Source organism: Asterias rubens, chromosome 7 (genome assembly GCF_902459465.1).
Source record: "Asterias rubens chromosome 7, eAstRub1.3, whole genome shotgun sequence".
NCBI classification, from domain to species: Eukaryota; Metazoa; Echinodermata; class Asteroidea; order Forcipulatida; family Asteriidae; genus Asterias; species Asterias rubens.
In genome coordinates this window covers 10,519,359-10,531,736 of record NC_047068.1, presented here as the reverse complement: position 1 = coordinate 10,531,736, position 12,378 = coordinate 10,519,359, and the positions used below count along the sequence as shown (strand labels likewise).

Below are 12,378 nucleotides of genomic sequence, written 5' to 3'. Positions count from 1 at the left end.
AGAACTATTTCGGTTTCGTTCCGCTATCGTCTCCTGTAAATATTTTGATTTCGTTCCGGTTTCGAGACGATAGCGGAACGAAACCGACATAGTTCTAGGAGTATGATTGTTGTCACCATATTGATATGCAGACGGTGTCGTTTGTCCTACTCCTATAACCGGTCAGGTTGGTGTGTAAGTGTCTTGCCTCGCCTTCCACCTCTGTGTTCCGGTTTGAATCCCACCGCAGCACTATGTGGATTGGGTTTTCAGTCCCTACTTGACTGTTTGGGTTTTCCCTGGAATAATTTTCAGAGGTTTTCCTCCCACATCTAAAAAAACAACAACGTTTTACTTCACAATATTTCGTTGACTCCGATGACAGATTGCGTGTGTCATGAGATTCGCTGGCTTGTGCATTAATAGTAGGCCTACTGAGTCCTGTGCATTGCGCTCAAGAGGTTGACAAAGTAAAAGCACTGTCGTCGATTTAATTAAACTCTTCCTAACTTAGGATTAATCTTAGGACTTAGGACGAGTTAAGTAGACCTGTATAGTGTATTCATAGACATAAGACGCATTGAACCCATCCTGAAGTTAGGATGAGTTACTCATGCTAAATCGAAAAAAAGGCTCTCAATTTTGAAACTATTTCTGTGACGTCACTTTATTGATGAAAGTGCACATTTTTGCCTTTCTTTTTACGAATCAACACTTAACTGTAGATTAGGAATCTGTGTACACTCAACTGTGTCATTACTAATCTACAGGGGGTTGAGTGTACAAACTTAAGTGATACTTCAACTTGAAAATAACTGTCTTTTCAAAAATAACATGATGTGAAAAACTCAGCTGAAAACATATATATTTCATTTTTTAATTTTTTTTCTTCAGTTTTAACAGTTTACTTTAGTAAAAACAATGTTAAAACAAAACATTGTACCCAATAATGTACATCATGAAGGCACTATGCTTAAAATCAATTTTTCAACGAAAAAAATTGACAAAGTACAAAGATTGTGGGAAATAGTTGAATAGCTCAGAGAATAAACTCTTAAGTGTAATATATTCGTGACAGCAATGTACTCGCTTTCGGCTTACAAGTATATTTGACTATGAATCTACACTTTCCCGTACATTCACCTTTAAAACAATCAGTAAGATTCAGACAAAAAATAAACAACAATGTCTATTATCCTAATATCGATCCTATATAATACCTTTTATCCATAGCTCAATACTAACTAGTAAGTAACTACCCAAATCAAATCAAATGGTCAATTACCCACCAGCCTTGAATTTGTAAAATTACAATCACTTTCTATCTGGCGATATTGTCTCATCCCCATGACAACCAGAGCATATTGTTGAGCAATTCTTACCACCCTGATAGTGCAAGCATAAAAGAACGATATAAAAAAAAATGTGTGGTGAGCCTACAATGTGTGTTCGGTACATCAATAAATCCATTACTCAGTGGGTTGAGCATTGTAATTTCAATCATGCATTTAATTAAGGCCCTGCATAATTTTTTTTTACAAGTTCTACTGAATCTACCGCTAATTGTTAAACTCGTCTGTTGCTAATTGTAAAACTCAGTGGGTCGAGCATTGTAATTTCAATCATGCATTTAATTAAGGCCCTGCATCATTTTTTTTTTACAAGTTCTACTGAATCTACCGCTAATTGTTAAACTCGTCTGTAGAAAAGTGTATGTGAAGCTGCATCTGGAATTATTCACCATCGGTGCCCTCCGTTGCCCCGCTCTTAGCCTTGTTGCCCTTTCAGAAGATTCCCATAAACTCTTAAGACTAAAGTGAAAATAGCCTTGTCCTCTTGAAGATAGAATTCAAGGCCTAAAGCAGTTAGTGTTTCCTGGAAGATCTGCATGTACTCCATGCTAGTGTAAAGGGTGAGCCTTGGGGTGTCTTTTGGTTTCTGTAATATAGATGATCCGCTTGTAAATGAACAATTGCGACCACCTACTTACATTTTACATGTAGGATAAAGCAGTGACAAGAATTTGTTCAAATTAGTAGCTTGAAAGATCTAGAAGCATTTCAAATCTTAAAGATTGAGTCATTTAATGCGCACCAGTTTTTAACTACTCGGTTATTATAGCACATCCTAGCATAGCTACGTAGATCAAGGCGTGTTACAACATTAGTATTCCTGTTCATCAGGAATACTAAAACTTTCTCAACTCCCTGGGGAGCATACAACCTCAAGCTGTTTAAATTAGTGCCGAGGGTGTTAATCCAACAAAGTACAGTCTCAGCCCTCACAGGTTCACAATGATACACAAGTGTCATGACCGGGACTCAAATCCACACTTGATGATCCATCCATCACAACTCGAGTCAAATGCAGTACTCGTCCACTCAGCCACTACACTCATACACCTCTAGGGAAGTGTACGTACATTGTAGTTAAAGGCCTGATACTTAATGGAGGCAATTAAGGCGATTGCCTTCATGCCCACTGTTCATTGTATTTGTGCCCTTGAAATTCTTCAGTAGAATTTTACAATTTCTCCATTTAGGGTGCCTTTTACCAAGGAGAAAATGCCTTGGTGCCCTTGCCCTTTCAAAAACGAAGCATGCCTGTGCCTAGTAGACATAAAAATGAAGACTACTACATGTACTACATAATAAGTAATTTAGAGATTTATATTGCATGATTTCCACAAAAAATATTAATCGCGCATTACAACAAGAAGTAGCCTATTTAAAACATTTGATAAAAAGTACTGACAAATTACATACTGGAAAAATCTACATAAAAGCACAATTTACATAAAAGCAAGATTAAAAAGAAAAGTCTTCACTTTTTGCTTTAAAAAAACTCAATGGATACGTAGTGAAATTTTCCTGCTTGAAGCTGTACAGTAGAGTTAAAATGCATCTCTCTTTCATCTTACTGGAGATGAGGGGCTCTCCGAATTGTTGTTGTGTTGACTTAAACAAAAATTATAAATGGAGACGGTTTTAATGAATGCCCATTTCTTACAAAAATCAATTTGTGTACTGTTCCTCTTTTAAATTGGAGACTTTGCAAACAAGTGGATGTAGATTTAGGATCTATACACAGAGAACATGTGCATGCATGTGTCACATTTCCCGCAAGATATTGATCCAGAGTTATTTCAGGACAACACGTTGGATGTTGTGGCGTTTGTGTTAACGACTGAATGGATGATAGCTTGGACTGGCCTTAGGGGGCACTGAAGCGTGTCACACCATGCTCTCAGCATCTAGTGATTAAAGGCACTGAACACCTTTGGTAATTGTCAAAAACCAGTCTTAACTAAAGCACTAACATAACAGACCTGTGAAAAATTTGAACTCAATTGGTCGCAAAGTTGCGAGAGAATAATTCAAATTATTTAGTGAGAAATTACTTCTTTCTCAGAAACTACGTTACTTCAGAGTGAGCCGTTTCTCACAATGTTTTATAATATCAACAGCTGTCCAATGCTCGTTAACAAGTAAGTTTTTATGCTAATAAATATTTTGAGTAATTGCCAATAGTGTCCAGTGCCTTTAAAAAAAAAAGGAATTTTATAGTTTGTGGTTGATGATGCGTATCGTATTTTTGCTGACAATGCTGCCGACGGCATGTGGGTAGAGACAATTGAAAATATTATGTGGATTTATACATTAAAGTAATTGCATTAATGATGAAAGGTGATTGCATGCTTGGTTGGGTTTATTATGCTTCATTAACTGAGTTGTTTGGCTGATTACACCACGGAGGAAATTTGTATTTGCTGGACCTTAATTGTGCGGTCAGTTGACTCCATTTACATGTCGCTATAACTAAGACAGTGACGGTGGCGCCCAATGGAATGCACACTAATTTCAACTTGGGACCAAAGTCATAGCGCTGCTTAACGGTAAGCACATTTTCATGTCATTGCCTCTAAGCATTTATAAGCATATATTTCAAAGGTTAGAACGAAAGCATGGTGGCCGGCTTGGTGTCCACCATGTATTGTATGTAATTCATTTTAGTACAGTAAGCACCAGCAGGTTAGTATGCCTTTTTTTGTGCTTACGGTCCTGTCTAGAAATGGAAATTGCAATAAGCACAAAATCAGCTGTTAAGCAGCCCTGTTTGGCCCTGAGGATGGGGTGGCCATGGACACAACTTAAGTGCCGAATGATGACCCTGGTTTACTAAAATATTATACCTTATTTGTGTATAGTCATGTTAAGTCCATTACCAGTTCAATATTAAGTGATTTGAAGGTCGTATGAAATAATAAATATTACCTTGAACGAAAGTACTCTTAAACTTGACTGCCGTTCATGTCGCTGTTTTTGGGTCAAACATGTACATGTTACAAGTTTTCCTTCCTGTACACTTGTTGACATTTGCTTAAAAAACCTAGTCCCCCCCCCCTTCATTATTTGAGTTGGTCTTTTTTCCTGCCATTGGCAGGGCCCTGCATGGTCCGTAGCAAATACCCGTAGAAAGTAAAAGCGAAATCAACTATAAGTACAAGTTCTGAGCTAGAACAGACTGGACAACGGCCTTAAAACCGACATGATGAGTTCCTCAGAAAACCAGCGTAAAGCCAATCCGTGTTCTCAAGTAAAATACCTCACAACGCGGACTGGATGAAGATTGTTTATCAACGTTGCTGTGCATTTTCCATTGTCTTGTTTGGATCGAGTACGTAGTGTGACATCACAGTGCTGTTTTAATTCCCAGGGGCTCAGTGTTTTTTGTGTGAAACTCATCATTTTTTCCCAAGCGTGGCACTGATTATTTTTTTAAATTTCTTTTACAAAAAAATCTCACTTTTATTAAGTTTTACTTTTAAATGTAATCATGAAATACTCCTTTACCTTTTTTTTAAAGGCACTGGACACCTTTGGTAATTGTCAAAGACCAGTGTTCTCACTTGACTTATCTGAACATAGTTAGCATAAAGTAACAACTCATCTTCATTTTTGCCAAGCGTGGCACTAATTAATTTTTTTTAGATTTCTTTTACAAAAAAATCTCACTTTTTTTAAGTGTTACTTTATGTAATCATAAACGCTCCTTTACCTTTTTTTTTAAAGGCACTGGACACCTTTGGTAATTGTCAAAGACCAGTATTTTCACTTGACTTATCCGAACATAGTTTGCATAAAGTAACAAATCTGTGAAAATTTTAACTCAACTGGGCAATCCAAGTTGCATGAAAATAATGAAAGAAAAAACACCCTTGTTGCACAAATTTGAGTGCTTTCAGATACCTAGAAAAGGCTTCAGGCCTGAAGTCTTTTCAAATTTGAGTGAGAAATTACCTCTTTCTAAAACACTAATGTTACTTCAGACCTGGAGTCTTTTCTCACATGTTTTATACTATCAACAGCTCTCCATTAATCGTTTCCAAATAAGTTTTTATGCTAAAATTGTTTTTGAGTAATTTAATTACTAATAGTGTCCAGTGCCTTTAACAATATGTCGTTCAAGTTGATCTTTAAGGAAAACTGTAAACAAAATTGGTTGCGTATTAATGCTTGGTTCATGGAAAACTATTTTTAGAAATGTTGAACAAGGAAATTTAATTTTGTAAGACCATAACTGTGTGGTCACAGTGTCCCTAATTACGTGTCCAATATTTCTAAGGTCAATACAGCTTGATGGTAGCGTGGATAAATTGCTGAAAGATGCACATAACTCCATGGTGCATTGCAGAATGAGAGGTTTTCAGGCCAGTACATGTATGCTTTGTTTGTGAAAGGGCAAGGGCACCAAGGATTTGTTCCTAAAATATACCCTAAATGTATATGAGGAAATTGTAATTTTCTTCTGGATCATCAAGGGGCACCAAGGCAATGGCCAGGAGGCAATGAGGCAATCTCCTTCTTTACCCAAGGGTTATTTGCTACCACTGGGCTAGCCCAGGGCTATAACTGCTACCCCCTTGGCTACCCCGGGCTGACTGCTACCCCTGGGCTACCCCAGTGCTAACTGCTACCCCTGGGCTACCCCAGGGCTAATTGCTACCCCTGGGCTACCACAGGGCTAACTGCTACCCCTGGGCTTTTCCAGGGCTAGCTGCTACCCCTGGGCTATCACAGGGCTAACTGCTACCCCTGGGCTACCCCAGGGCTAACTGCTACCCCTGGGCTACCCCAGGGCTAATTGCTACCCCTGGGCTACCACAGGGCTAACTGCTACCCCTGGGCTACCCCAGGGCTAGCTGCTACCCCATGGCTATCACAGGGCTAACTGCTACCCCTGGGCTTGGGATGCAGTCCATAACCTCAGGGTGAGTAGTCGCCAAGTGTGAAGCACAGATCAGGTAGCAGTTGGGTTGAAATTCCCCAGGAATTCCCCTTGAATTTTATTTCCGAATAGGAATTAGCTGTGAAAGGGGCTTTGCTTCCTTCTTTAAATCAAAACGACAATTGTTTCTAAAAAAACAATTTTTTTGTTGTCTTCTCTTTCATTTTACAGTTTAACAGTTGAGCATCACCCACGTTAACTGCATGAGGTTTCATGTCTTCTCATTGTTTGTAGCTGATGTCATTCCCTTGGGCAGACGACGGGGGGCAATTGTAAGTCGTTCTTTTGTAATCTTTTCCTTGATCAGGACAGACACGCTGAGGTGGGACAAGATGGGACAAGACAAAGTGTGCCAAAAAGAACACAGTGTGCATGAAATATCTAAAACGAATGAATTTTGTTGTATGTGACCATAAAAACGGGAGGACATACTGTAGCCAACAAATTTAAAAGTAGACGTGAACAAACACATGTACAACAGACGAATATCAGAGGCATGAACTACAAAGTAGGCCAGCAAAATATATTTTTAAAATCTACAACTGAATAACGGAAATCTACTAGTTTTGTAATAAACCATAAGGGAAACTGACTGGGCAAGTTTTAGATAAGGTTTGGTTGAACAAAGGAAAGTTAAGTAGAGCTGGATTCGAACCTGCGACTGACACATTCATCCGGAGGTCGCAGGTTCAAATCTTATACTCTGGTCAAATAGTCTTGTTCAACCCAAAATTGAAATAGATTTTCCGTAGCTGTATAATAAAACATTTTGGAGTCTTGAATTGTGCATGTAGCCATCTGTACACATTGAGGTGATTGCGCACAGACAAACCATTTTTTATGACAGGTTTTTCAGTTTTTTGTTAATGAGACCCTTTTACATTGTAGGACTCAGCAGCTACTGCTGACACCAGAGTAGAAATTCATTTTGAGGATTTAAATTTACCATTGAATGAGCTCCAAAAAATGGTCCGTTATGGGCAAGGTTCTGGCTCAGTATAGTGAAGCATTGTTTCTGGAACAATAGTGAAAAAGTATTTTTGTAGATTTTCGGATTCCGGGAGAATATTGTTTATGTTTCATGTTTCGTACTTGATTACTTTGGCATTGTAAATTAAAATACATCAGGCCGGATTAGTGTACACAGACACCATCACAAACCAATAACACTCTCAACACATTGTAATTATCATCCGGCTGTGAAATCTATTGTTTACAGTTGCCACTGGCAACCGAGCAGTATGTTGCAGGGAATGCTTACGAGGCTTCAGACCAATAGCTAGGCCAAGCAGCCTTGCTATTGATTGTTGCGTCTAATGGCAAATTGTAGCCAGCTCTGAACTGGCTGATAATTAACTAATATTAAAACCTTTGTTCTAGCATGGCTATTCTTGTTAGTGTTATTAGGATTTGGGTACTTTTTCAAAATGTCCACAGATTTACATTAAACTTACAGGGTTTGAAGATAGTGATAGTGGAAAGCTTCCCTTCAAATATTACTTACTGAGGTGCTGTAGTTTTTGAGAAATGAGTAAAACAATGTCATGAAAATACGTTTGTACGTATGCTTAAAATAATTTTCATGACATTGTTTTACTCATTTCCCCAAAACTACAGCACCTCAGCACGTAATATTTTCAGGGAAGCTTTCTACTATCATTATCTTCAAACTGTGCAAGTTTAGTGTAAATCTGTGGACATTGTGTTTTTTGTCCTACAAAACACCCTTTAAGTTTTATGTGTGATTATGTATGTGGACAAATTTTTGATGTAGAATTAGTAGTTTGTGAGAAGAAAAAAAAGAGGAAACATTTTAAAATTTCAACCATTCATTTCCTCTTGTTTCCATCAAGTTATTGACTCCGAATTATTTGCACGGTACTTTGGCCTGCAATGCCAGGCAGTAGAAATGACACTTGTTTTCTTAAAAATAAAATAATTGAATTATGTACTTTCATTGTAAATTTTTGAGAAGTTAAGGTACATGTATGGTTCACACTTTGGTCAAAGCCCACTTTAAGATCAAAAGTGGTAAGGATAAACTTGTAAGCATCCTGTGAAGCTTATTTTATTACCGTTGGTAAGCAGAGCTGCCTGTAAATAAACTAATCTTTCCATAATCTGATGAATAAACGTAAATTTCCTTGATTAAGGAAACTGTTTCATTTCATTTCATTTCATTTCATTTTCATTTCATTTATTAATTTCACAGGCAACAATTCAAGCACAGACAATAAGAACAGTAAGAAAACAAAAACAAGAACATACAATACAATAACAAAAAAAGCAGCACCCCTGAAGGATTTTAAAAAAGTAAACTAAATTACTATTGAGTTAATCTCCTGATGCCACAATTTACGAAGAGACAAAAAGGGACATTACAGATGGACATTATTAAAACATGGCATACAGTATAAAAATATAGAACTATACAAGCAGTTAAAACTAAAAAAGCACTAATGGGCATTAAAATTACAAAATCGTTAAAAGAGAGATTCTAGTTAATTATGCAAAAGGCACTATAAATTTGAGAAATAAAAAACAGCAGCAAGGTATTTGAATGGGCAAGGCAACTAGAAAGTTAAACTGTTTTGGTCAAGGGGATCTCCTCGTCAGGGACTAATAAATGATTCCTGAGGGAATTTGTGAAGGAGGATAAACTATGGATAATTGTATCTTTAATGCAGGCCGCTAGTTCGTCCCATAATCTAGGGAATCTGTGAAAAAGAGAATGATGGGCAGCATTGGAACAAGCCCGATGATGGACAAATTTAACAGATTCGATATGTCTACAATTCATGGGAGTTAGAGTGTCCGTGTTATATAAACATTTAATAACAAACGTAATTGAAAGGAAATGAACCCTGTTGATTAAAAGACCTGTCAGACACACCTGTCAGAATATTCAATTTCATTTACAGAATCAATTAAAACCCTTCTCGGCAGACCCAAACAAAAACGGGTGAATCGCCTCTGTACCTTCTCTAGCGTTTTTTGCTGAGTCGAAAGAACAGGGCACCAGACTGGTTGTGATGAATGTAACTCTAAATATCTTCCTGATTTTTTATTTTTTTTGCAGTCTCCCTTATTCAGGGATGTGATTTCTTGGATTTTGAACGGAATTCCGGCTGTTTGCCTCAATAAAAGGAAATTCAGGTTTTTTTTTGTTTTATTTTAAATCATACTCTAAAAGAAATGATAAATAACGCCCCAGATTGCAGAGTAGGGCTTTTAAAACCAATATAGACCGTATTGAATAATCCTTTTTAACTATGAATGTCGCCACCTTGTAGGTCAAACCGTATGCACTTCCAAACGCGTACATCAAAGATTTCTAAGGTACATGTACGCACACACGTATGCACACGCGCACAGACGCCATGTTGTAGGGCAGTTATTTGAGCGGTTATGTCATATTCAATACGGTCTATTGGCATTCATGCTCGCAAGTTTCCGAGCTCACATGCTTTCGCGCTTTCCGTCAGAGTTCAGTTTTTGTTCTCATCAACAGCCTATCAAATCCCTGCTTATTGCAAGATGGAAATGTTGGCAGCTCTGGATTATAAATCTTTAAAATGAGAAAATAGAAATAGCAGTTGCAAACTAGAAGGACCTATGATATAAATGCAAAAAATAGTGAATGATCTGATGTTTCGACCCTTGCAAAGTTAAAATATCCTTACCTCCGAGATTTATAAGGAATGCTCATTTCTACCCTAAATGCAGTCCCTTCAACAAATATGGGCAGGCGCCTCTTCCAGCCATCCAAGGATCCCAGACGCCTCAGCCCAATGAGTACAACCAGATTGTACCCATCGGGGGCAGGCGTTCTCAGATCTCAAACATCACAGCGATCCCCGCCTACGCTGGTGACTATGCAGAGAATAGGCTTCGACAGGTAGAGGACAGGCTCAACATGTCCGAGCAGTCGAGCAGGGCTCTGCTTGAAGAAGTCGTCAGGTTGAGGGGTGAGTCCTTTAGAATTTGTTTTTACCCCTTACACAAGTGGCAAGGTTGGCTTGTGCGTAAAGCGCTTGCCCCTCACCAAGGTGACCCGGGGTCGATTCTCGGCCAGGGCCATCTATGTGAGTTGAGTTGTGCGTTGGTGCTCTGTTGTGCACAATGGTTTTCCAGGCCAAAGGTGCCCTTGCATGTTTGCTTCTCGAACACGTTGTAGCCGCGTCCTTCGCGATTCAGCTCTTAGCTGCGAGTAAGGATGATTAGCTCCCCAAATTAATAAGAGTAGGTATTCAAATCGAGGACCTGAATCAAAAGTGGACAATAGGGCCGGTCCACTGTTCCAGAAAGGTCCACAGTTGGAAACGTGTACAAAACCAATGGGAGCTGTTGCCAAAAAGTTACAAACAAAAGAGTATAAACAAAAGAGGGACAATAAGAGGATGAGGTCCCCGGTTGCAGGCGTTTACAAGCTTGTATTTTTTGTAAGACACAAAAACAATGTCCACAGATTTACATTTTAAACTCAAACTTTTTGAAGATGATGATGGTAGAAAGCTTCCCTTTAAATATTACTTGCTGAGGTGTTGTAGTTTTTTTGAAATGAGTATTAAAAACAATAACACGATTTTGTCTCGGGAGACGAAAAATTATTGTTAGCGTGTATGCATTTACCAGTGTTGGTTTATAAATACTTAGGCAGGCTGCATAAAGATACATGTTTGGGAAGAAGATGGAGGAATATAGTTTTAGAACTGGGAGGAAAACTTCAAACAAAAAAACAACGTCATCTAGCAGGGACAGAAAAGCCAAACCCAGATTATGAGTTTTTAGTTTGAGGTTGGAACTTGAACCAGGGTCAACAGAGTTGAAAGACTGAACATTTTGATTCAATTAATTTTTGGTTTTACTCATATAAACCAAAGCTGGTCAGCACTGCATACTTTCCTGAGTTCTGTGAACAAAATCACATGCATATTTCACAGGAGGGATTCAAACTCGAAAAAGTACTGAGTATACAGTGCTGACACACATCTGTGTGTATGGGTTTAAACAAAATGAATATGCTTTATCCACGATGCAAATTTAACATCTATTGAATTTTGATTCTAAGATAAAAAACAAACATTCTTTTGATTCTTGCAGGCGAGTTAAAACAATCGCACAATCGCACCGAAGAAGCCATCCAGGGGGAGCGTCAGTCTCGTCAGACCCTCGCAGAAAACATCCGTGCCAGCAACGACCTGATTGGCCAGTTGGGAGCGCGACTCAAGCGTGCCGAGGAGCGGGTGTCAGATGAGAGGACAGCCGTTGGGGCTTTGGTTAATCACACCAAGCAGGTGGAGCAGGCAGTCTTGGGAAGTCAACAAGAACTCGTTGCTAGACGTGATCAGCAATTGTCCAAGTTAGTGGAAGAAATATCTCCCCTTTTTTCTTAATTTTTATTAAGTTTTCTGGGCCCAATTTCATGTAAGCAGCCATTTTGTGCTTATGGGGTGTCCCCTTAGCAGAATTTCTGTTTCATAAAGCTATTTACCAAAAGCAAGGGTAAATGCTTTTCATTTTTCTGCGTCACTGCGCATTTATGTTGCTGGTCAGTAGTCGACTAAATTTGTGCACCCAAACTTGCTCAAAGTTATAACCTTTTGGTGACGTTTCCCCCCCCCCTTGTAGAATAGCAGAGCTTCGTAATGACCTGGACGAGGCCAACAGGTTAAGGGAGCAGCTAGAGAGGGCCACGACGACCCTCGTAGACGAGGTACGAACTATCAAAGGCAAAGTAGAGACACATCACTTGGAATCTAACAGCATTACACACGATGTCAAAGAGAGAACCAAACGACTTGAGGAAGATAATCGCACCCTGGTAGGAAATCTCTCGCTTTCTTTCTTTTTGTTTTTCTTTCTCGTTAGTGGGGGACTTTTGAGACACTAGGTGGCAGCAGACTTACCAGGTAAATCCATTGTACTCGGTTATGATGCGTGCTCAGAACTACGTAAACAATGGACTTTTACCCGGTAAGTCTGCTGCCATCAAGTGTTCCAAAGTCTCCCATTTCCGCATCCAATTGAAACAAATTCAATTTTATAGCAGTTTGGCTGCAACCACAGGGTTGACGAGTAGAACTTGTTGGTGTTTCAGCGTCAAGGGAT

General features: G+C 38.8%; 1 protein-coding gene across 2 annotated transcripts in view; it reads left to right on the top strand.

The window, feature by feature from the left end:
- Positions 1-12,378, top strand: part of LOC117292790 (golgin subfamily A member 6-like protein 22) — a 41,084-nt gene that overhangs the window by 1,698 nt on the left and 27,008 nt on the right. For both annotated transcript variants that reach the window (XM_033774949.1, XM_033774948.1), the window contains exons 2-5: positions 6,439-6,539; positions 9,994-10,235; positions 11,371-11,629; positions 11,899-12,091. In XM_033774949.1, coding sequence (XP_033630840.1) covers positions 6,505-6,539; positions 9,994-10,235; positions 11,371-11,629; positions 11,899-12,091 — 729 coding nt within the window. In that variant the 5' untranslated portion in view covers positions 6,439-6,504. The remainder of the gene's footprint in view (positions 1-6,438; positions 6,540-9,993; positions 10,236-11,370; positions 11,630-11,898; positions 12,092-12,378) is intronic.